The 27,263-nt window shown below is 37.6% G+C and overlaps 1 protein-coding gene across 1 annotated transcript; it reads right to left on the minus strand.

Moving 5' to 3' along the window:
* Window positions 1-6,028: 6,028 nt before the first annotated feature.
* On the minus strand, window positions 6,029-11,395 carry LOC138335800 (monocarboxylate transporter 12-like). Its single transcript, XM_069284962.1, has 6 exons — window positions 11,273-11,395; window positions 10,877-11,078; window positions 10,354-10,497; window positions 8,790-9,575; window positions 8,445-8,495; window positions 6,029-7,426 (listed from the first exon to the last, which is right to left on the minus strand). Exons 2-6 carry the CDS (start codon window positions 11,067-11,069, stop codon window positions 7,311-7,313), a joined length of 1,290 nt encoding a protein of 429 aa, XP_069141063.1. The 5' UTR covers window positions 11,070-11,078; window positions 11,273-11,395; the 3' UTR covers window positions 6,029-7,310.
* Window positions 11,396-27,263: the final 15,868 nt, after the last annotated feature.

A 27,263-nucleotide genomic window follows, 5' to 3' on the forward strand; every position in this document is an offset into this window, starting at 1 on the left:
TTCGGGTCGATCCGAAATCCAAGATGGCTGCCACAGCCGCCATCTTGAAAACACATTTTGAACTTCTTCTCAAGTTCTACCGGTGCGATTTGGCTGAAACTTGCATGAAATGATCCTGACATGGTCCCGACAAAGTGTTGTTATTTTTCGGGTCAATCCGAAATCCAAGATGGCCGCCAAAGCCGCCATCTTGAAAGCACTTTTTGAACTTCTTCTCAAGTTCTACTGGTGCGATTTGGCTGAAACTTGCATGAAATGATCCTGACATGGTCCCGACAAAGTGTTGTTATTTTTCGGGTCGATCCGAAATCCAAGATGGCCGCCACAGCCGCCATCTTGAAAATACATTTTGAACTTCTTCTCAAGTTCTACCTGTGCGATTTGGCTGAAACTTGCATGAAATGATCCTGACATGGTCCCGACAAAGTGTTGTTATTTTTCGGGTCGATCCGTAATCCAAGATGGCCGCCAAAGCCGCCATCTTGAAAGCACATTTTGAACTTCTTCTCAAGTTCTACTGGTGCGATTTGGCTGAAACTTGCATGAAATGATCCTGACATGGTCCCGACAAAGTGTTGTTATTTTTCGGGTCGATCCGAAATCCAAGATGGCCGCCACAGCCGCCATCTTGAAAATACATTTTGAACTTCTTCTCAAGTTCTACCTGTGCGATTTGGCTGAAACTTGCATGAAATGATCCTGACATGGTCCCGACAAAGTGTTGTTATTTTTCGGGTCGATCCGTAATCCAAGATGGCCGCCAAAGCCGTCATCTTGAAAACACATTTTGAACTTCTTCTCAAGTTCTACCAGTTTGATTTGGCTGAAACTTGCATGAAATGATCCTGACATGGTCCCGACAAAGTGTTGTTATTTTTCGGGTCAATCCGAAAACCAAGATGGCTGCCACAGCCGCCATCTTTAAAACACATTTTGAACTTCTTCTCAAGTTCTACCAGTGCGATTTGGCTGAAACTTGCATGAAATGATCCTGACATCGTCCCGACAAAGTGTTGTTACATCTCTGGTTGATCCCAAATCGAAGATGGCTACCATGGCACTATATCTAATTAACTTCCTACATGTTAAGGCCCTTTGGCCTCTTGTTTGAAAGAAAATTTGTTGAAAGAAATTGAAAATGATCCTGACATTGTCCTGACAAAGTGACACCATATGAAATTAAATTTACCATTGCCAAGGTAGTCAGATGACCGGTAAGGCCCTTTGGGCCTCTTGTTGTTAATACTTAACGTTTTTTTATCAACACAGGAGTTCTTGCAAGCAGCCTTGTGAACAAGTACAGCTGTCGGACTACTGTCTTTATCGGATCAGTTCTCACATCTGCTGGCTTCATTATGTGTGCCATTGTTTCTTCTCTTGATTTGGTCATTCTTTTCTTCGGGGGAGTTGTTGGTAGAACCACGATGTCCAAATATTTTCGTTTTAAAACCATATACAAGTACAACTGCTTGTTCAAATTTATCATAAATGATTAATGATATATATCGATAGGTTCATTTCAGCCAATATTGAAAACAACCTCTTAATTGTGTTGATTTATGACACTTTAATTTTTGTAGAACATTACATGTTTTGTAGTACACAACAGCTGCTCATATATGGTACTAACATACACAACCTGATTTGCGATCGGATGTTTTGCTGATTGAGCTTTAGTTTGGTGTGTGATGCTACATTTAAGTCCTATTAAAAGCCAGGGTCATGTTAAGACGGCCACCCATATATGTGGTGTGTAGCGTGTGTGAGGGTGTGTTTTTTGCGAGGCTGCGGTATATTCGTGTTGTGTCTTCTGTGGAACCCTTGTTCTTTTTATAGTGGTATATCACTGAAGCATGACGACGAACACACCTCACCCGGCCACATTATACTGACGATGGGCGAACAAGTCATCCCACTCCATGTATGCCAAGCGCTAAGCAGGGCAGAAACTACCACTTTTATAGACAATTGTGTGGCTCGTCCAGGGGGCAGAACTCTCGCACAACATACACACAACACACCGCATACATGGGAGGCCGTCCTTACATGACCATAGCTGTTAATAGGACGTTAATTAATCAAACAAACAAACAAACAAATCCTCATAGGGGCGATTGCTCAACCTAAGGCCAAAAGTGAGGCTGTACCAAGGGAGGCATTAGGAAGGATAAAGTCAGGTACGAACAAGAGAAAAGATAAGAATTCTAACGCCCTAGGACGGCCTCCCGTATATGAGGTGTCTTGCTCCTATGAGGTGCGTGCTGCTTGCTAATTCGAATTGTGTCTTCGTGTATAGTATTATATCAGTGCAGCATGCTCACTTTTCGCCTTCTGTTGAGCATTCGCCCTTCGGGTTATATCGCCTGGCCGAGACACACCAAAGTCTATATAAGTGGTAGTTAATGTGACCGGGTGGGATGTGTTGCTTGGTGTCTTCGGCAGCATACTTCAGTGATATAGCACTATATCCACTATACAAGAAGACGCAACACCACCGTCTCCTAAAGCAAGCACTTCACACCGCATGGGAGGTCGTGTTAACATGACCATGGCTGTTAATAGGACGTTCATTAATCAAACAAACCTATAAATGTTAATTATCCTGTAAAATGTATTCATCGTTTTTTCAGGTATTGGATCAGGGTTGATGTACTTAGCATCAAATGTTATAATCGGATTCAATTTTAATCGCAAGAGGAATCTAGCTAGCGGATTAGCGAATTCGGGATGTGGGGTAGGCACCTTTATACTTTCTCCGATTGTAGAGACAGCTCGAGAGGAGTTCGGAAATAGAGGATTGTTTTTCATATTGGCTGGCATCGCACTGAATGCTGTAGTGTTTGGTTGTTTATATTTCCCTTCGGAACTTGAAAATGAGCAAAAGAAAATACGACAGCAGAATTTGTCATCTGGAAGCAACTGTAGAAACCTTTTACAATCATTCATTATCCTGAAACAGAAATCACTAATATGTTACTATGTGAGCCAAGTTTTCTTTGCCGTAGGAATGAGCCTTGTTTTTGTACATTTTCCTCGATATGTAATTAAGATGGGAACCTCTCCAATAGAGGCATCTTTTCTCATTTCGGCTTTTGGTGTTTGGAGTTGCATTTCGCGAGCTTTATCTGGTTTAGCATCAAATGATGAAAATATACAAGAAATTATCATGTGTTTTGGATCAAACAGTTTACTAGGACTAGCGACTTTGCTCTTCCCGGTGTATGCGTTTGCATACAAAGGCCAAATGGCTTATGCAGGTTTCCTCGGAATATACACCTCATCAAATTACGCTTTAAACGTCGCTATGATCACAAAACTGGTTGGATTGGATAAGATGGCGACTGGATGTGGACTTTACCTTTTCTTTAACGGGCTCGGCTCATTCATCGGACCGCCACTAGCAGGTTTGTAGTAAGCCCGAGATACTCGATCTGGCCCTGACACCTGAATTACAGTTGCATGGTCTATAACTTTAGCTTTTGTTGTCATAGTGAAAACTGTTTAAGTGTTATACACATTTTTCCCGTCTGTCTGAGGTTTAAACTTTCAAATTTTACCATTTTTTATAAAGTTGCAGCACTAGAAGTATTTTAGTAATTATAAAAGTCAAAAATATTTTTAAAGTATACATGTGAAAAATAGGCTCGAAAGGTGCTGAATAATTCCGGACTCTTACGAACATCGTCGCGACAAAACGACCAAGAGACAAACTCATTTGCGCTTACACAACTTACCTGGCTTACCACGTGCAGGTCGTGTCGACGTGATATGATTCGGAATTCCGACAAAACTCGAAGGTACTAAACATTGCAGTGATCGAAGGCATTTTATTGAAAACCAGGAATACATTATCCCTATATTTCGGCCCTCTTATTGCTCGGCATATGCTTTTTGGGAGCTAAATCATCAACTTACATGTCCATGTTCAAATTAATGTTTAAGCGACATATTGTTACAGTGACATTAGCATGAAACATAATTTTAGACATCATGATAGATACATGTTGATGTCTGGTGTAGGGTCAGAGCGTACTAGTATATTTTCTCTTAGTATGCAAATCACCTGTAATCTCAACAGATTGCTATATTTGGGTAGATAAATTATTTCTATATTACATTCAAAGGTGCCATAATCGACAGCGGTGGATCATATGAAACCTCCTTTATTGCTGCAGGTAAGAAGAAGATGCTAGAGGCATTAACATGTACATTTTACGTCTGTTTGATCTCGTAGCAGGAAAAGTTATAATATGATGTTTTACAAATGAGATAAGCCAACTTTACATCACATTTATTATTTATTGTGCTTCATGTACGGATTCGATAGCTATCGGGAAGGACTATATGTGGTTAAGTGTGATCTGGAACCATCCTCTAAAATAAATTAAACTGCTTAGTGAACATTTTGTCATTATTTGCCTTTTTTTATAAGTAACATTGTAGCACAATCTTAAACAAACGTAATATTTACTGGGAATATGTAGCCACTTCAGATACGTCATTAGGAGAAACATACAGTTTGTTCAAGGATGGCTTCATTGTTTCTAGTTGAAAAACTTACCGATAAAATTCTAAAATGGATAACATTTCTTCTTTTTTATACTTTAGGATGGTAACCAAACCATCTGCAGTTTCAATAATACACAACCGTCATTACTGCTTTATCAAGGATATAGATGATATTTGAAATTCAATCTAATCCCTAAATAACAGGTTTGAAAATTAGACGGATTTTTGGGCCAAAATGACAAACGCCATATAAAGCTATATCTTAAGTAAACAAATCATGTATACAATCAATTCAATAACTGTTTATTATTATACCGAAGTATATAATTGCTTTATCAAAAAAACAGGAAATATTAATTCGTCCTATTCGGTACATCCTAACCTTTACACCACTTTCCTACATACTTAATTCGGTTCAAAAATCAGTGATTAGTGGATGATGTATATTTCTTACTTTCAGGATCGTGTGTCATGGTTGCAGCGATATTCGTGCTAGCAATAGCTTATTTCCATAAGGAGGACCCGTCAGTCAAGACACCAGCTCTGGAAATCCCTACATTGTCTAGAACAGTAGTAAAATCTTAACTGATGGAAATGATGCTGTTGTACGCGTAAAGATTCTCTGACAGAGCATAAAGGATATTCATCATGTGGACAATTAATGATGTTTAATCGTATGTATATAATATGTATTATTAACATAAAATACCATATAAATAATTTGTTCTGCTTTTGATGTCAGTTGTTATCAATTCCTTATTACACATACAGTACATTTGTACGGTATTGACAAGTACAACTGAAAAGGTACCTCGGTAAAGACAGATGTATCCCGAATGCTGTAAATTTGTTTTAATGTTAACAAGTGTATGAATTACAAAGGAACCTTATATATATATTCTTTTATCCGAATACAGAAAGGTAATTACAGAATGAAGAATATTGTATGGAGTAAACCCGTCGCACTGAATTAATTTAGTTGGTCCATCTCCAGTAAAACGATAGTGTATGCAATGTGATACAAGTACAGATGGTTGCGTGCTCACATACTAATGTGTCAAACTATATAGTTACACTAGACATAAATCAACATTATCTGAGTGAGCTTGTATGTCTAACAATACAGTCATGACCTAATACTTTGTTTAAAACCGCATTTTTTCCAAGTATTGAGTCAAAAACTAGGCTGATCATCTTTGGTGTCCCTGGTACATCAAAACCGGATAACCTGTTCTTCCTACATGATCACGTCGATAAAATATATTCTTTTAAAATTAAGCAAACGATATGCAGACAGCACTTACTAGTAGATCAAATTGATGTTACTAAAAGCTCTATTGGATCAGAAAGATCATTCTTCGGCGGATGATTCAGTGATATAACACAGAACCCAGAGCCTTCCTGTCAAGGCCAAAAGTGAGGCGGGCCAAGGGAGGCATTAGGAAGGATAAAGTCAGTTTCAGTCGCCTTTTAATACAAGGCACAATTCTAACGCCCTAATATACCTGTAAAACATGAATTTCACTTAACACGAATATACCAAAGCCTCCAAATACACACAACACATCGCATACAGGAGAAAGGCCTTAAATGATCCTGGTTGTTAATATCATCAAACGAGCAATCAAATTATACTTTGGTTTAAAGATGCTCCACCGCCGACAGAGCATAAATGCAATTCATCATTAAAAGAATAATTGGTGTTTAATCGTGTGTATATATGTCTAATTAACACAAAAAATAATATAAAATAATTTATTTTGCTTTCGGTGCATGTGCAATCAGTACTTTATTCCATATAGAATATAGTGCCATGGATTTCTTTCGGGATGCAATTAATTATTTTTTGTAATTTTAACTTGAAGTAAAATTAGAAGCCCAAACTTTTCAATGGTGGTAATGGTGTAAAGTAAGTAACTTTTGTAACTGAAGAAAAATACTTAATCATCTACTTCTATTTTTGATAGTGAAAAAATACCATTTGTCAGCGATGGAGCATCTTTAGAAATGCAAAAGGTGATAAACTAAACTAAGCGGATTCTGGTTGGTCGTGCATGTATGTCGTTAATGTCATTCATTTGGTGGAGTGATCACAATAGGTTTTTATAACCTATCGGTGTCATGCGTACTGCTATCCTTGACCTATTGGAAGGAAAAGTAGTTTCATGTGTGTGGCTATTTCACTATTTTGTCGTATCTCTCTTATTTCATTCCCAGAAGTATGGATAGTTTCTATTGTTATTGGATGTGTACAAGAGCAACGGTCAACCCAGTTGTAAATTACTGAAGGCAGTAAACTCTCATTTCAGATAAGTGCTGTGGAAATATCAAAAGCTATACCATTTTATAAAACAGTTTAGTGGGGTAGTATAACAGTCGTTTCATCATGTGCACTAGGTCCATATCAGTTGTTTTGAAAACGATGATATAGAAAGATTTACAGTTCCTTCTTGATCCAATTTGTGATATTTGTCTCATCGCATAATTTTACGTCCAACACCATCGCATGGCGGGCTATTCAAATCGCCTTCTGTCCGTGAAGGGATCGGTGTTAAATCGCATATGTGCTTATTCCGCTAGGTAGCCATCTTGGATTTTGATATTTAAAGTTAAAAAGCAGAGAAGATCCCTCTTTCCATTGTCAGACATAGATCATTCTTTGCGCTGGGTGCCAAAAGCTCTTGGATCCAAAGAGACCAAAGGCAATTTTGCCTTATGTACAACATTACCTCCTTATTAACTAATGTAAAAGTCTCTTGTGAAGCTGCCAGTACGCATGCCCTATGTTATAATATGAAAATCTATATTATAACCATTTCAGCGACAGTTGGGATTGGTGCTTCGGTATTGTCCTGTCCTGTTCTCTTGAAACATTGTGTAGCTATTCCCAGTAGAGCCGACATGGTGATACAAGAACCTGAAAATGGGAATAAATTCAAAATATCAGAATAATGAATTGTAAAATATGCAATCGCGCCTTAGTTATTTGGTAAAAAGTATACTAAGTAAGCACAACTGTTATCATTTTTTACGAACCAAAACTTTGCAACTGTTCTGTTTAACCATTATTATGTAATTAATTTTAATATATGCATTTATGATACATGTATATGCTTAACTGTTTCACAAAGAAGTGTGAATATTCTTTTAAGCATTGATGTCACTATTTCTTAATTTCGTCGGGGTTCATTATGAAACCTTGCAGATTCACACATTTTGCAAACATTTTTTTCATAACCCGATGAAATTAACCAATAGTGACAGCATGGCTTATAATTAAATTTCGTCTATCTGCTCAAAATTTGGCCATTTACACTGGCAGATATTACTAATATTTCGAGAGAACAAATATTTTGCTCTGGCTACAATTTAGATGTAGAAGATGAATGTCACATATTTTAATCTGTATTAATTATAATGCTTTAAGAAAGAAATATGTTACACCTTTTTATTGGCGTAACCCATCTATACACAAGTTATAACAATTGTTGTGTTACGAAAATATAAATGATCTTCGTAAATTAGCTAAATTTATATTTGAGGCCATGAAATACGATTCCGCCTCTAATAATATAAGTGTAGTTTTTATAGTATTGTATACTTAACCTGTAAGTTATGTAGTCGTTGTACAGTAAACAAATATTTGAAAACAACTTTTATTGTATACGAATTGACTGCACATACTATAAATACAAATGTAAGCTTTTAGTGTATAATACAATAGTACTTGTCTTTGATATTGTATTTATACGTATACTATGTTCCAGTATTTCAATAAAATGTAGACTAACGGATTAAATAATTGAATGTAAAAATTAATGTTTAGACTATTTGATCACCAAAAACACTTTGGTAAAATCAATATTTAAAACAAAGACCATCGAAAACTTTATAATCATAATTGTTGTGATAAAAATACATCATATTAAACAAACCTGCAAGAAGGAAGGAACTCCCATACGATCCAGCAAAGTCGATTATTGTTCCTTAAAATAAAATGAATCACTGATTCACCATATAATTTTTAAAATCTACATTAAAAAAGCATAAAAATACAAATCCGATGCATGATATTACGGTGTTTTTGTTTTTACTAAGGTATGAAAATAGTTTCACTTTAGTTTTAATTTTCGGAATAAGATATAAAGTTCATCATAGATAGTAAATCGATAATGTAGAATATCGGATGTATATATTGAGAATATCGAATAGTTATTCTATTTGTGTATATTGATTATGTTGAAAAGCTATGTTATTTGTGTATGACGAGAAAAACATACCTGCTATTGGAGCCCCAATGAGCGATCCAATTCCATAAAAGAAGAGTGTCATTCCGTAACCCGTCGCCAAGTCTCCGATGCCAACAAGTTTTATAATTATTGTATTGATAACTGAATTGAAGCATCCCGAATATAATCCCAAGATCACTGCGTAGACGACTTGACCTTCATACGTATATGCAAACAGTGGAAAGAGCATCGTCGAAATGCCGAGTAATCCAAAAGTTCCAAAATATAAAATCATTTCATTTATTTCATTGTTGTGAGTCGCTATACCTGCCAATGTCCGTGAAACACAACTACTGATTCCATTTAAAGACAAGAGGACGGATACAGTCGAGGCAGAAGCGCCGTTTTCTTTTGCATAATTTGGAAAATGAACGGACACAAGACTTATTCCAAAGGACGCAAAGAACATGCTGACACAAAAGCAAAATAATGGTTTATGTCTTATGATTTTGAATGATTGAAAAACGTTATTCAAAATGTTAGACTTCCTACTTAATACATTATTTCGATTATTAATTTGTTTTGAGGAGTTCACTTCTAATTCAGACGGGAAAAACAAGCACCCAAAAATTGCACAATGTAACGCTACACCGGCTAGAATGAAGAAGAACCCACTGCTGCCGTATTCCTCTCGGGCAGATTCTATCAATGGTGCGAGAATGAAAACTCCAACACCAACTCCGGAAGCCGAAATACCACTGGCCATGTTTCTCCTTTTGTTGAAGTTAAAACCGATGATTACTGCCGATGTTAAGTAACACAATCCTGCACCGAAACCTGGAAGATAATGGAAATAGCGAAAAGTTAAATATCTACAACAAACATAAATTACCGTATAGCCGGTTCTTTACGCAAGCCTAAATTTTCGCGATTTAAACTTAAAACTTTAGCGGCTTTAGTTTTTGGCGAGTGGGCTTTCAAGGGTTTATATGATTCAACCATTTCTCAAAATTTCGCCAATCAAATTTCATCCCCGCGAAAATAACTGGATGTACGTCCATAGCTTACCACCACCTCCCAAACTAGACATTCACACATTCCACACATGACAGGCTGTCTGTCGGTTAATACGACATATAACATGATAAACCTAACCAAATAGTCCATTATAACAGTGGAATATATCTCAAAATATGGACATCTATATAAATTAATGTACCCGTCAATGATAACCATGCATTGAGGTAGGGTGTAATATGCTGCGCTTTCTGCTTCTGTAGCTGGATAGTACGTTGTGACTATATCTAGGACATAACCTTTCTTTTCATCTTTTAGCGTCTTGTAATTTCATTAGATAATCAGTCTGATAATACGAGTTCTAAATTGTGTCCCCTAGCCAATGCACATATATGAAATTCATGTCTTTGATATAGTTCTCAAATAAGTGAGACTAGCAAAGGATATATATAGCATGTGACTCGCTGTGTGGTGTCCATATATGCAGAGGGCCAAAGACCTTTTATCAAACGAAGACACAAAGCTAGTACACATCCGCACTTGTTATCCATAATCTGACAAAATCTTAGAACTTAGCTTTTAAAACAACAGACATTACCTACTATTCCTCCGAAGAAAATGATGACCAGGTCGAGAGATTGTACAAAAGCACAGATGATAAACCCGACAGTCATGAAGATCGAACCGATGATCATCGTCACCCGACAACTGTACATATTAATGAATGCACTGGCCAGGACACCTGTAAGAAACAAATTCACTCAACGGATAAAGGTGGTTAATAAATCAACCCATTTACCCATTTAGCTTATCACAAGTCACATTGGAGTGATATTATTTTATTTGAAAGAGACATATGAATATATGCAATATATTGAACAATTCCGATATACAATTACAGATAATTTCTTTCCTTTTCTTACTACTATATAACACTATTTTGAGAACCTCTTTGTTCACCGTTTCTAAACATTCAATTAATTTGTATATACATACTATGTCTTATAAAATGATATTTAAAAAAAAGATTAATTAGTAGAAGTAATTTGTAGCAATTTGTTGAAAAGTAAAACTAGACTTTGATTTCTAATTCTATTTTCGTCGGAAAATTAGATTTTTACCCGTAAGTGTGGTCAGTGACATATACAAACTAGACGCCCACGATGTTTTCCCGACGTCTTCATCAAACCGATCGAGTGTGGCGATGTGTATGACCCCGACAGCGTAGTAAAATCCCCCTGTGATCATTTGTCCACAGAACGAACTGACCAGAATGATATAGGACCAACCAGTATCTGCTACGGAAAGTTGCATTTCCTAAAACTTAGATATTAATCCTGATATCAGAATTTCGGAAATTCTAAACAACAACTCCTGTAGAGATAATGTTGACAATCTCTAGCAACAAGGAATAGATTTAAAAGAAAATGAATAGTTCACATGTAGTCAAATGAACGTAAAGTATGTTAAATTGAATATAACTTATGATTTAGTTTCATAATTGCTTCTTTACTTACTTGAAACGCATTCGTTGTTTTTCCAGAAAGTTGAAACGTGACCAAATTCTTTCAAAGAGTACAGTTGTTAAACAAATAAGTCATGATTTATTTCTCAGACTTGCCAAGTTAATTTGAATTATTATGTCTTGTGTAACTGAATAGTTTGAGGATATATAGAAACACGCAACCCTTCTGTATATCCTTGTATTGCCATGCATATGATATCTTTAACACGAAGGTGGCCCTACTTCATTCATTAGTCTGTAGCTGACTATTGTTAAAGTCTTTTTCTACCACAATAGGCGGTGTTATTCAACTCTCAGGATATTCTCATTGAATAAACACTGCAGCTGTTGATTAACAATTTGTTTATACCACACGTGGTATAAACCCTGTACGCATTCTGATTTGGCCCTGCAGGTAGGGCGTTAGAATTGTACCTGCTGCCCCTATTGCATGATCGTAAAAGGCGACTAAATTTAGGATCTTATCTTTTCTCTTCTTCCTAACTGACTTTATCTTTCCAAATGCCTCCCTTGGCACCGCCTCACTTTTGGCCTTGAGTTGAGCGTTCGCCCCTGTGAGGAAGGCTCTGGGTTCTGTCCCCTGGCCGAGACACACCAAAGTCTATAAAAGTGGTAGTTTCTGCTCCTGCTTAGCGTTCAGCATACAGGGAGTGGGACGACTGGTTCGCCCGTTGTCAGTATAATGTGACCGGGTGGGGTGTGTTGCTTGGTGTCTTCGGCGGCATGCTTCAGTGATATAGCACTATAAAAAGGGCAACAGTTCCACTATACAAGAAGACACAACACGAACATACCGCAGTCTCCCAGTACACTCACCTCGCACAACATACACGCAACTCACCGCATACATGGGAGGCCGTCCTTACATGACCATAGCTGTTAATAGGACGTTAATAAATCAAACAAACAAACAAACAAGCCCTGCAGGTAGGGCGTTAAAATTGTACCTGCTGCCCCTATTGCATGATCGTAAAAGGCGACTAAATTTAGGATCTTATCTTTTCTATTCTTCCTAACTGACTTTATCCTTCCTAATGTCTTCCTTGGCACCGCCTCACTTTTGGCCTTGAGTTGAGCGTTCGCCCCTGTGAGGAAGGCTCTGGGTTCTGTCCCCTGGCCGAGACACACCAAAGTCTGTAAAAGTGCTAGTTTCTGCTCCTGCTTAGCGCTCAGCAAAAAGGGAGTAGGACGACTGGTTCGCCCGTTGTCAGTATAATGTGACCGGGTGGGGTGTGTTGCTTGGTGTCTTCGGCGGCATGCTTCAGTGATATAGCACTATAAAAAGGGCAAAGTTCCACTATACAAGAAGACACAACATGAATATACCGCAGTCTCCTGAAACACGCACTTCGCACAACATACACGCAACACACCGCATACATGGGAGGCCGTCCTTACATGACCATAGCTGTTAATAGGACGTTAATTAATCAAACAAACAAACAAAGCATTCTGATTGGCTGACACGGTGAACTTTGACCGAACTACTTATTTCTCAGTGTCACGTCATCATTGTCAACGTCACCAATAATCAAATGACGTCATTCTATGTTGTGAACGCCGCCTGACGTCCAATACTGCTGTTTGAAAGCGTAATCGTCGTGGTCGTTGTTTCAAAATACGTGACATTTTCATACATGTTAAATTGACCTTTAGTACTAATAATACATCTTTACGGACAAGAATTTTTCTGATGAGTTTCGTAGATTTTACGTGTATGAAACGAACTTGATCTTGATGGTACTATGGCTTGTTGATTATCTGGCGGGAAATTGACGATGCCGTGTCGTGCGAATGCTTTTATATGTATACATGTAGTCCGACATTGAGTTTTATTTTCTGGAAGCAACTATGAAGATTGAACTCAATAAGACGTTATGGGAGTATTATTTAACCCTAAAGATGTTCCCAATTAGAAAAATTTGATATCAATAGATTATTTATCTTTTTAATTATCCTTTTGAATACTAATTAGTGTCTTTTTGCTGATAAAAATATTACTACACCTTATTTGCATATTTCGGTAAATACACGTTAATGTATCCGTGCCGTATTTCTATCGACTAAAAACGAATATGATTGTGGTAGAAACAGGTTACACTACTCGTGGTTGTTGAATATTGAATTTATTCCACACTCATAAGTTATTTTTTAAAAGTTACAAAAGACACTTGCTAAAGCTCGTGTCTTTTGTAACTTTTAAAAAATAACTCACTCGTGTGGAATAAATTCAATATTCAAGAACCACTCATTTTGTAACCTCTATTTAATAAATATTTACGTATAACCCTTTGTGAAACATAACATTATTATTACTTATGAAGTGTTCTTCATTTGGTTTCACATTAATGTGGATATTGCGCCGATAGGAAATTAGAAACAGTGTATTAGATTTCTTCAAAACAAGGAGCCGCAAAGCGTGGCATAATCCCCCGTGTCCCAGTTTAGTACACGCAGGGATCATGTATATTTTTAGTGGTTAAGGTGCAGCCTATTTTTTCAGTATATCATATATATGTTTTCTACAACTGCCACGTGTACATCATGATGGTGATGCTTGCATGGCCATATATTTATATATAAATATCTAGGTCAGCGTTGGAATAAGGTTATGCATCTTAATGCTTACGAAAACCATCTCCAAGCGCGATTTATAGCTTACGAAAACCATCTCCAAGCGCGATTTATACGATACAGATCTAGAGTGTATTTTATAACATACTATAGTTGTAACAGAAATGTCATTTAAAATACTCTCCTTTAATGCCCAGGGCCTTTGCGTTTATAAAACAAGACATGGTGTTTTTTAACTACCTCAAAAAAGTGTTCAATATACTGTATTGAAGATGGTGATGCTTGCATGGCCATATAAGATTCGGATACTGCCATTATAAGGGCACAAGGGGGGTTAGGAATGTATCTTCAATGATTTTAGAGGAAACTCTACATACAGGGGTTGCTTTTTTATTTTATACTTATTTTGAATATATAACTAACGGAACGAAATCTGATGAAAATGGTAATCTGATAGCCTAATGTATCAAAACTTCCAAATTTACTTTTGCACTGATAAATATTAATGGACCAAACAAGAATACTCCTGCTTTTTAAGGAATATGCGAGATATTGTAGATTCCTTTGATAACGAATTTGTGAATATTTGTGGGGATTGGAACCTTATTATAGATCCAAAAATGGACACATACAATTATACGCATGTGAATAAGCCATCCTCTAGGCAGGAAGTTTTAAAAATGATGTAAGATATTCCCTATGTGACCCTTGACGGGTAAATAATGCAGATTTACGTAGATGTAATTGTTTAAAAATCACCAATTAAGAAAGGTCGACTTGACTACTTATATCTGAACCCTTGCTATCTCTCTATGAGCGGTCTGATATAAATCCTGGTTATGAAAATGATCATGCTATCACTGAACTACATTTGAAGTTTTCTTAATTGAAAAAGAGCAAATGTTTTTGGAAGTTCAACACGTCGCTCTTGTGGGATTACATATACCAACCATTACAGAAAGATATGCCGCAACTCTGTACAATCCAGAAAAAATTGGGCCAGGTAATTTATACTATCGCATTAACGATCATCTATTGTTAGAAGTGCCGCTTCTTGAAATACATGACATGTCAGTAGAATATTATTAATCGCAAAAATAAGTATCGGTCAAGGATGATAGAAAATAATATCAATTTATTTCAGCAGTTGAGTAATCTGTCACCTGAATAATTAGAAAGAATTATATGAAGGGTTCAGCTATCCGAGCCAAAGCAAAGTCGGTAGAGGATGGTGAAAAGGCAAGCAAATACTTTTCAAATTTAGAAAAGATACATTCATATGTAAACAAAACAGTAAATAATATAATCTCACACAGAAAAAGAGATAAATGAACAACAATATCTACTAAATGAAATAAAGTCACTTTTGGCCTTGACATCAGCGTTCGCCCCTTGAGGAAGGCCTTGGATTATGTCCCCTGGCCGAGACACACCAAAGTCTATAAAAGTGGTAGTTTCTTCTCATGCTTAGCGCTCAGTATACAGGGAGTGGGACCGGGTGGGGGTGTGTTGCTTAATGTCTTCGGCGGCATGCTTCAGTGATATAGCACTATAAAAAGGGCAACAGTTCCACTATACAAGACACAACATGAATATACCGTAGTCTCCCAAAACACGCACCTCGTACAACATACACGCAACACACCGCATACATTGGAGGCCGTCCTTACATGACCCTGGCTGTTAATAGGACGTTAATTAATCAAACAAACAAACAATCAATGATTAACGTTTTTCACTGAATACTAAGTGTCCTTCTTAATTCGGCATGATTTTTTTGGTATGTTTTACCATTGAAGCTATCAAATTGTTTCTTGCTGCTTTTTGCTTCAAACATTTTGATTTGAGAAATATGTTCACCCCTTATGTAATTGCTTTGTCTGTGTTCTTCATTCTTTCACTTTTAGGGCTGTTAGCACTAGCAATTCCACTTTCATCAAGCATTTTCTTTTTCTGAGCCTGAGGATTGGCCCTTTTCAAAATTCCACCAACAACTTTAAGCAATTTCACAGGTGTTTTGGGGATTTTTTGAGAACATCTGTGGACAGCTTTTCTCGGTGATGCTGCTGATTTGTAATCATCATTATCATCATTTTTTGTGAAAAGTTGTTTTCCAGCTTTTTTGTTTTCTCTTTCTTTTCCTTGTATATCTGGCGTCTCTGCAAACTCAAAGCCCCTTTTTAGCGGATGATTCTGTTGAACGTGATTATCTTTTCTTCTCTCTCCAATATTCTCTTTTCTTTCATTCAGATTCTTCCTCTTCAGTTTCCTCTCCTTACTTGTTAAAACAGACGATTGTTTCTGTTTGTCTTTTTGGTTTTCTTTAAGTCTTTCTCGATATCTTCTCATCCGCTCTCTTGCTAAGGCATTGGACTCCGTTTTCTTTTCATGTGATAATGAGGCTAAGTAAACTTTATGTCTGAGAGATTCTTTGGCTCTGTGATGATCTAAGGTTCCTGTTTCTCTGAGATTTTGCTGTTTTGTAGCATATCGTACTTTTCCAGACTATTTCTCGTGAACTGAATTTCCATCACCTAGTTGGTTTAACCTAGTACATGTACGCCTTACCCTCAACTTTCGTGAACCTGGAGAACAAAAACATGATTACTGTTTCACTTCATTTTAATATATATCAAGATTTAAATTTTTAACTAAATCTGTATGAAATTACAATGACTTGGTTAGAAATCAGAAACTCATACTGTACGATCCATGAGGAGAGTTAGACAACAGAAAACCTACATGCACATCTTGAGACTTCACATGGTGAAGCTTCCTTTAAGTTGACCCAGTAGTTTAGGAGTAGTTAACAGGACAATAATTCAAAATACTTACTTTGAATGTCACAAAGACTGAAAGTCGAACCATCTTCCTATAAGATAAAATTGAAACAAACATTTTAACCTGACTGAATTATTCTTGGCAAGGTTGTGTGCATGTTTCATACAGATTGCGTAAAAATTCATGTCCAAAAATAGGACAATTTTATCAGAATCATATCAAATTTATCATCATGATTTATCATTTATTTTTGTTATTGCAAAAGAGGATTGATTCGAACTTGTAATATGAAGGTATGTAACATTGACACAAGCACTTTACCAGAAAATCATTTTCATGTTGGTAATGTTACGTACAACATATTTTCAGCAAATGAACAGAACTCTTATGGATTTACTAGTAGGTGCTGTGTGAAACTATATGGATAATTAAATTCCTCCATGAAGTGTATTTGTAATTATGAGTATCTTTAACTGGTTAATTTCTTGCTAATAATAATGCAAGTAACAACAACATTTGACACAAAAATGAAACCTGTGAAAGTTGCCTGCACCTCGTGTATAAATGTATTTACATTACTCGTATGTTATTGCTAACTAAGACAGTAATGTATAAATATACACTTTTGTACACTAAAATTGTCACTCATGAAATATAATATATTTTGTTTTTGTGTACGAAACAAATTCAAATGGAGCATGCACATAACATTAACTCAAAAGACTGAAGGCGATGAAACAATTCAATAAAGTCAATGTTATGCACCATACAACAAATAGCAAATATAAATCAAACCAAAAAATGATGGAAGATGCTTTTTTAAATTTGTAAGTTAACAACACAAAGCAAGATTTCAATGAAAGAAATTTTGTGTTTTAACAGTTTCACAGCCCTTTTTAAATTTTACATAAACTGGATTGAGAAACATTCCAAAAATCCCATATTAGATGATCATCACATGGTGTTATCACCTTTTTTTAGATAACAATCAAGTTTTAGCACGGAACTGGCGAGTTAGATACGATGCGAAAGCTGTTGTTAGTGTTATTACTACAGTGGTCTATTTTTCCCTTCCGTTAAAACAAATTAACAAATCAATTCTGAACTCTCTCCAAAAGTATGGCTTTATAACAGTTTCATCTCATGTTATAAATTCTCAGTATGTAATATTTTAGACGTTTGTGATCGCCAATTTCAGATGATTAGATACCAGTACATTTTGAAACGTCTCTGCCCTTAAAAGAAGACCAATAAACAAAGTCTGACATGTGTTGAGGATAGCATCGATGAACTTATCAGTCGAAGAAAAAGATCAAAGAGTGAATCAATCGTATCCACAATCTGATTAAAATACACCTTATTATCACTACGTTTGATATGAGGATCTGACAATATCCTATTAGGGGTCACGTCAGGATGACATAATGGAAATGGCCAATCAAATTGGTACTGCCAGAATCTTGACTGGGGACGAACTAGTTTGAAAAAGCTGTCCGAATTATTTTCGTGTACGTAGCTCGCCCAAAGTGCACAACAATGCTCAATGTGTAGGCTTACTGGGACGAAATGGCGTTAACAATTGACGTAGAAATGTGTAGAACAGGTATTTGATCAGGAGTACACGTGGTAAAAAGTTATTCGAACGTACCCCCAATGGGATATTGTCAGATCCTATATTGCAAGCAGTGGTTATAAGGATCTGTATTTAAACCAGATTGTCGTATCCAATGCCACTTGTAGAACCATATATGACGCATTTTCCTTTGCCTCTGAAAACCACCAAGAGCCTCCTGTAGTAGTCATGGGAAATCCAATAGTAGCCAACCCATGTTCATATGCGACAGTAAAACAAGTGCTCGAGACACTCTCCAATGAACTTGGGATTCAACGGTGAAGAAAATGGACTGCTATTGGATGCGACGGTCTTCCATACTAGCCTCCAAACTGATTGAGGACAACGCTGACCATTAGCATATCATATTACTACCCGGATTTGGTATCTTCGAAATCAATATGACCAAAGGTATATGCCTAATATTTAATTCCCTGCTTCATAATATGAGACCAATCAACTAATTCATTGTACTCTATATTCTGGAAACATGTGGACACTTTAAACAGCCAAATAACGCAGGCTCATTTTAAGTTACGAAACGTAAGGCGTATAATAATTCCGGAACATAAAATCAATAACATCATATAATATATTGATATCGATCTGAAAATGATACTATAAACGGTTATTTCAAGTTTTAGTATTTCTATAATTCCAGTGTTAATCAAACTTCTTTGGGAAGTCGTCGGTATATACCTTGCGATGATACTTGGCTGTTGTTCACCGAAAGCTTGTTTGGCAGCCAAAGACCAACATAAATCTTGGCAGATGGTAGAAAATGCCGTTTTTGGAATAGGTAGAAAATTGTACACATTTTATCCTGTTAATGCAGTTGCAATATATATTGGTAAAATTCATACTTAAAATATCTCAAACTTTAAACGCCAAAATATCATAATTTAATCATGTTGTAATATACCGGATTCTTTTTATTAGGTGATGAATTACTCATCCCTTACGTCCGACAGTGTTTGGATTCCGGAGAAGATATCACCGTTGCTAATGCCTCCCTTGGCACCGCCTCACTTTTGGCCTTGAGTTGAGCGTTCGCCCCTGTGAGGAAGGCTCTGGGTTCTGTCCCCTGGCCGAGACACACCAAAGTCTATAAAAGTGGTAGTGTCTGCTCCTGCTTAGCGTTCAGCATACAGGGAGTGGGACGACTGGTTCGCCCGTTGTCAGTATAATGTGACCGGGTGGGGTGTGTTTCTTGGTGTCTTCGGCGGCATGCTTCAGTGATATAGCACTATAAAAAGGGCAACAGTTCCACTATACAAGAAGACACAACACGAACATACCGCAGTCTCCCAGTACACTCACCTCGCACAACATACACGCAACACACCGCATACATGGGAGGCCGTCCTTACATGACCATAGCTGTTAATAGGACGTTAATAAATCAAACAAACGAACCAGGTTGAGGGGAAGGAAACGATGGAACAGGTCTGTGGGGAAGGGAAAGAAGGAATGGGTTGTGGGGAAGGATACGAAGAAATGGGTTGTGAAGAAGGATAAGAAGGAACGGGTCTGGGGGATGGGAACGATGGAACAGGCTGGGTGGAAAGAAACAAAGGAATAGGCTGGGGCGAAGGCAATGAAGGGGGTGGGTCGCTGTATCCTTGGCTTTGTTTCACCAGATCGTTCACCGTCTAAACAATCGAAAAAGCAAAACGAAATAACATTACTTTGATAGATAGTCGTTTTTAAACATCAATAGCGTCAAACGTTTGCAAAAACAAAATGTTTTAATATGTTTCTCTAAAGATTGTTTAAATTAAAACATGTGGCTAATGTACCTCCTCAAAATATGGCGTAATATAGTGTAGCGTCCTCCCCGTCTCCGTTTTTATAACCAAGAGAACTTCTGTTCCCGTTGTGGAGTACAATTCTTTGGCCTAAAATAAACGTTCATATCATTTATATAGATACGCACAAATCTTCATTCACTGGTTTGAATGAGTAAAGAGGACGAGGACACAATATATACAGCAAACCTACGGACAGAGAAACGGCGATAGAGAGCAACATTAAGAGAATCGGAATAACTCTTATTCCCACACACGCAAATGCCGCATGTATCTCTTTCCGAAAAGGTAACCACTGAATTTGGTTGTAAGGCAAAATTTCAAAAGTACTACTATAATGTCGCTTTCCGTTTTCTGATATACCATTTACAAACGAAATGTGGATTAATGAAATTAATTAAAATTGTAATTCGTAAATTATATTACTAATCAATTTTTAAATATATTTGTTCAAGTTCTGGACAAAGAATCAGTGAACTTTTCCGGAAAGTGTAAATTTAACCGCAACCAATTTTTAAAACAGGTTTTTGAAGCGGATCGTGTTCATGAGATCCGGTCTTTGGAACCCGTGTTTGTCCTACCATCAGATCGCACAAATTTCGCCGCCATAGAGAACAAGGCAAAAGCGACAATCACGAAAAGTATATAGGAGATGCCGGAGGAAGTTCTCAGTCTTGATGAAAATGCTGGTAATTATCTCATTTATTACGAAACACATTTCTTTAAATTAGAATTTCGCGTGTTCAGAACTTCAGGAAAGAAATAGTCTACAGTATCAGATATTTTAATTTAGGCGAATTGTAATCTCCACAAATGTTTAAGACAGCATGACCGTGCACATGCATTGGTTATTGAAATTTATAGAAGAAAGTTTTTATCTTTTTCAATAACAGGCGCGAAGCAAGAAAAGACATGGAAAGATGTGAGAACTTGAACAAAACTAGTTCTTATCACATTTTTTAAAGAACTCAAAATTATCATTGACCACCTACAACAGGAACCAATCCCTGAGAATGCAGGTAAAAATTGAACATACTCTTTCAAATAGTGTATTCTTTCGCTGGTTCAGAGGTTGGGCTCTCTTTGTTGGATTATTTATATACTGATTTGTATTCCTGGGGCCTCTCTGGATCGACTTGCCACGCTTCTGTTGGCATTTTTCATTCTTCCCCGGATTTTTTTAAGAGAAATCCAAGCACACACTAGACTCATAGAAAACAAAATCATACAAAATAGCAAAATAGATGTTCAGCATATGCCCATATGTAAATTGTAGATTTTTTTTTGTTTGTTGTATACGTATCCACGTATGAAAGAGTCTTGTAATACTGTATTAGTTAACATAGTCATTTCATTGACTTTTTAATAAAAAATCAATAATTATTAACAAGATATTCTTGGTATTAAAAAACTACTGCACTATTTTTTGTGCGGAGTCACTGAAATTCCCATGCCCAAGACGGTTTTCCCGCCAAACTGCTCATTCAGTTTCACTCGCTGTCGGTGTCAGTGTCGATGACACGAGCACGTTTTCCTGGTGCAGCAGTTTGAGTGTTGTTGATTGTCACATTAAAAGTGCAGCCATAAATAGGACGCACTTTTCGGCAGTGATAAACTCGAGGATGGAGGGGCAGCAGTCTGGTGATGTTAAACAGTGCCAGTCAGTGGACGTGGTGGAGGAGTTCCGACAATACCAGAGATATCGTGCGCTGTAGGTTTTTACGGCCGCTGACCTGAAACAATAAGCATTATGATTATCTTCACATGGTTATTGGTTTTCTGATTTAGTGATAACCGTTGTGTTAAAACCGAAAACGGGTACTATAACGTATCATATCAATTTGTGTTTGGGATATATTTTCAATCAAAAGGTAAGTGGTGTTTTGATTATATAAATTTTGTTATGTAACTTGTAGTAAAAGACAGTTAATTACAACTAAAATGGAAACAAACCTATATTTGAAATTCTAAACAGACCTGTACAATTTGATTTGGAGACCGGTACCATTTAGTTTTTTGCGCTAAATATTTCCGGGCGCTGTGGTTTGTTTTCCCATAGCGGCTGTTCCAGAATCATCCGGTGATATTTGTTGTTAGACCAGATGAGTAAAAATTTAAAAGAAACCTAGATTTAATCGTGATCAAAACACGGGATTTCCAACTATGTATTGATATAAGTAATGATAAGATCTTTTTAATAATTTTTTAATCTGAATTTTAATTTGACTCTTTGGCCCCGCCTCTCAGGCACCTTTTGATCTTCTATACAAAGACATCCCGAATAAACTTGTAGTACTTGAAGCCTTTTACCAAACTACAGTTGTGTCATGGACGTGATGTCTTGATTCTTCACAACAAAAAAAAACATGTTTGGTTTCAACTCCACGTTCATTCTCCTTTCTTATGATGATCTTCGACCAATGGGGAATAACTCGGACAATTAGAGTGACCATTATCTCACTTTGGCCACTTAATCTAATCTCATCACATTTGTACAACTACATGATACAAGTACACAACATCGAACGCACAAAATAAAATCGCCGAAAAGACAATTGAAGTGTTACATCTCCGCCATTTTGAATCATATGACCTTGAAATTAGTAATTTTATGTGTCTGAGAACATGCTCTTTCATATCATATCTTCAGAACATTTTTATCGGAAATCTCATGCAAACGGTAAAATTTACGTTAAAAATTGAACGAAATCACATAATCGGAGGGCTATATTTTCGCCATTCACAAACTACGGAAAAAATAAGGAAATGGAACAAATTGCCATATTTGAAGAACTATATTTCCGCCATTTTTTGGCTTCAGTTTCCGATGGGACGCTAGCCGTTTCTGAAGAAGCATCGATCTTCTCATGGACACCCGGACATACCTGTACGCCTTCTCCATGGCTAATTGTGTCTGTTACCATTGGCTTGTGGTCATGCCATAACTGTCTGGAGTTTTCCCCGTCATGATATCCAAAGGCATTGCTATTTCACGTCCCAACATCAAAAAGTTCGGCGTAAAGTCTGTTGTTTCCTGCACTGTTCCTGTACGCCATCAGAAGATATGGCAGATCCCAGTCATTTTGAGTGCCGAATCTGGTGACAATCTCTTCTACGAAGATGGTGGCGATCGTGAGGGTTTCCTAATTGGGCATGGCAAATGCTTCCGTCCATTTTGTAAAATAGTCGGCTATAACAAGCATATACTGATTGCCACTTTCTTGTCCTAGGTAATGGTCCTAATACATCTATGGCGAGTCGTTCCATCGGCATGCCGCTCTGTAGATGTTGCATTGGTGCCATATGTGTCTTCCCTGATTTCTTCCCTCTCTCGCACTTTTCACAACTAATTATCCATTGCCGCACATCTCTGTGCAGTCCAGGCCAATAGTAGTTTTGACGTAACTTCTTTAAATACTTGCGAATACAAGATACCACCAGTCTTACTATAATGTATTTGGCTTAGTACTGTGGTGCGCATTCTTTTTGGTATAATAACCTGCCATGATCTTTTCTTCTTTGTTGTGTCTTTCCATTTCCTAACAATGGCACCGTTTCGAAACTTGAACCTATCAAATTGAGCCCAGAGAGATTTTAAATCGCAACTTTCTGTTTTCATTTATTTGCTACCAGGACGATTTCCCTGTTTGATCCACTCACCAAGTTTCTTTAAAGAATCATCTTTTAGCTGAGCCTCTCCAATCGATGTTTCAACAATCGGTGTCTTCGGTGGTTGCTCATCAGCTACGGCAGTCGTAGTGCGAATGTGACTCCAACCAGTCCTCACATTCCCTATGGTGCTTTCTTTTGTAGTACAGACGTCTTATGGCACTCTACTCAAGCCATCGGCGTTCCCTATGCTCCCTTCTTGGACGATGCTGGATTTCAAATTCGTATGCTGATAATGTCTCAATCCAACGAGCTGTCTGCCCCTCTGGATCCTTCTTATGCATCAACCAGCGCAATGCACTATGATCCGTGCGGATCAAGATTTTTTTTTTCCTGTTAAATAATGTCGGAATAATTGCACGAAATATACAACTGCCAACAACTCTTTCTTCGTGACACAGTAACGCCGTTCAGATTTTGAAAGCATTCTGTTTCCATACCATATCACCCGTTCCTTGCCGTCTTGCACCCGAGACAGAATACCGCCGATGCTGACATCGGAGGCGTCCGTATCCAAAATGTAGGGTAAATCAAAGTTTGGATGAGCTAGAATCGACGCAGACGTCAGCTTCGTCTTCAGCATTTCAAATGCCGCTTGACAAGATGGAGACCACACGAACGGTTGTTCCTTTGCCGTTAGTCTTTAAAGGGGTTTAGCAATTTGTAAGAAATTTTGTATAAACCTGATAATACCCGCATAAGCCAAAAAACGACCGGATATCAGCAACGTTTTCTGCCACTGGCCATTCTTGTACTGCTTTTGTCTTACCCGGGACTGTGGCCACTTCATCCTCCGTAATGCCACTAAAACTTTTTCCATGAGACGCTCAAACGTTGCAGGGGCATTACACAACCGAAACGGTAACACATTGAATTGAAACCCTTTTCGTGTCGCAAATGCCGTCTTTGCTTTGTCCGCAGGGTCCATGGCGATTTGCCAGTATCCAGAAGAGAGATCTTGTGTCGAAAACCATTTCGCACCACTAAGTTTATCTAGCGAATCATACGGGGTTATGGATAAGCGTCCTTGATTGTGGCATTGTTCAGCTGGCGATAATCTACACAGAAGCGTCAACCAACATCAATTTTCCAAACCAGTTCAAACTGACCAATTACCGTGCCTTTTACAAAGACCTGAGCATCGTTAGCTGGATTTAACAATCTTACTGGTACTGTTCCCGCTGCGCGTATAAGTGTCCGCCCTACGACAGTACTTCCCTCTTTTGCTCCTTCTGTAAGTGGTTCTATCAAACCGATGCCAGTGCAAGTACTTTTATCCAGAGCTGCAGATTAAACTACCTCGCTACGCGCAGGAATCATTAAAGTTTCAGAAACATATACGCGACAACAGCCAAATCGGCCTGAAATTCGACACACTAACACTTCACCGTTTACTGTAAGTTCTTTCTTATCCAAGTTAATATGGCAGTTTTTTTTGGAACAAGAAATCCAGTCCAAAAATTCTGGAAGTTTTTATATCGGCCACAATTGCGTTGAATGCTAATGTTTTCTACCAACAGCTAACGTGAACTCTGCCTTTCCGAGTGAATGAATTGCCTCGCCGTTGGCAGTAAGTACGTCTTTCTTCACTGGTTCTAACCTAGGTCGCCGCGATGAAGGGATAGAATGAAAGAGATTGAAAGACAAGAGCGTTACAGTGGCACCAGTATCTAGGAGTAGCTCTGTATCAGCCCCGTTCAGAGACGCGGAAATATAAACGCCTGCCTTAGTCTGTTCATACCAGGTACCCTGCAGGTAGGGCATTAGAATTGTATCTTATCTTTTCTCTTCTTCCTGACCCACTTTATCTTTCCTAATGCCTCCCTTGGCACCGCCTCACTTTTGGCCTTGAGTTGAGCGTTCGCCCCTGTGAGGAAGGCTCTGGGTTCTGTCCCCTGGCCGAGACACACCAAAGTCTATAAAAGTGGTAGTTACTGCTCCTGCTTAGCGCTCAGCATACATGGATTGGGACGACAGGTTCGCCCGTTGTCAGTATAATGTGACCAGGTGGGGTGTATTGCTTGGTGTCTTCGGCGGCATGCTTCAGTGTTATAGCACTATAAAAGGGCAACAATTCCACTATACAAGAAGACACAACATAAATATACCACATACAGTCTCCCAAAACACGCACCTCGCACAACATACACGCAACATGCCGCATACATGGGAGGCCGTCCTTACATGACCATAGCTGTTAATAGGACGTTAATAAATCAAACAAACAAGCAAACAAACCAATATTTAAATATGCCGGTGAATTCGTATTATCTGGACAATTGCGCCGGAAAATGTCCCTCCATGAACATTTAAAGCACTTGTCCATCGGACGGCTTCTTCTCCCTCTATTTTCTTTGAGCTTGTCGATCTTGGACTTCATATCAATTAGCACCTATTGCAGTTCTTTTAGGGCAATGACTGTATCGTCCCGTCCGGGCGTTTCTACAGTCGCGTCAGCAACTCTGGCGTAACCTCGGTGTTATGTTCTAAAACGTTCGGCATTTTCAAACACCTCCAACTCTACGCCTGTTCTCACTGCTTCATTAAACGTGCTGGGTTAACTGTGTTGTACTTTAAGTCGTAGATAAGAGCTGATTAGTGCGTCTACAAAGGAATACTTCGCCAACACCTCCCACAACTCAGGTTTGCGCCTTGATATGCCAACTGTGTGAGTCACTCAGGTGACTGTCAAGACCTCTTGGGCCTCTTGTTCATATCCACATGTGAAAGAGTCTTATAAGACATGCCGACTTTATAGCCTGTTTTCACCAATATTTTCAGCTGATGTAACTAGAAGAGAAAGTGAATCAGACCTGAAAGTATAAAGGTCATTAGACCGTGATAGGTTTTTCTTGAAAGATGCCCCATCTCTGACAAAAGGTCAAAAACAGGAGCAAATAAATTAGTATTTTTCTTCAGTTACAAAAGTTACGTACTTTACACCATTCCCATCATTGAAAAGTTTGAGCTTCTAATTTTACTTCAAGATAAAAATATGAAAAATAGTTCATTGCGTCCAGAAAAATTTATGTGGCTCCATGTTCTATATTGAATAAAGTATAATTAGACATGCACCAAAAGCAAAATAAATTCTTTTACAGTATTTTTTTGTGTTAATTAATTTTATACATGATTAACACCAATTATCGTTCAAATGATGAGCATCTGTAATTCACGTGACTTTCATGTGAATCTCTATTTTTTTCACGTCAATTTCACGTGAAGTAAATATGTCGGCGATGGAACATCTTTAATGAGATAGGAGGCCTGTCTACAAATTATTTGAAATGGATACAGAAGAAAAAACATGTGACGCCATGTTAATAGTTCGATATGAAGCAGTTTTAAATTAGTTGAATTATCTGTTCTTCAAATACATTACACACTATATAAGTGAAGACATCGAGTAGATAACGAACGCACATTAGCAATATGCTTTTTGGCATTAATATATTTTTAATCTTTCAAAGTGCATACTAAAATGCATTGGGAGAAATTTTAGAAGAGTGATGTATTTTTTATAGTTATTTAGTAACATG

The sequence above is a fragment of the Argopecten irradians genome, chromosome 11, assembly GCF_041381155.1.
Source record: "Argopecten irradians isolate NY chromosome 11, Ai_NY, whole genome shotgun sequence".
In the NCBI taxonomy this organism is placed as follows: Eukaryota; Metazoa; Mollusca; class Bivalvia; order Pectinida; family Pectinidae; genus Argopecten; species Argopecten irradians.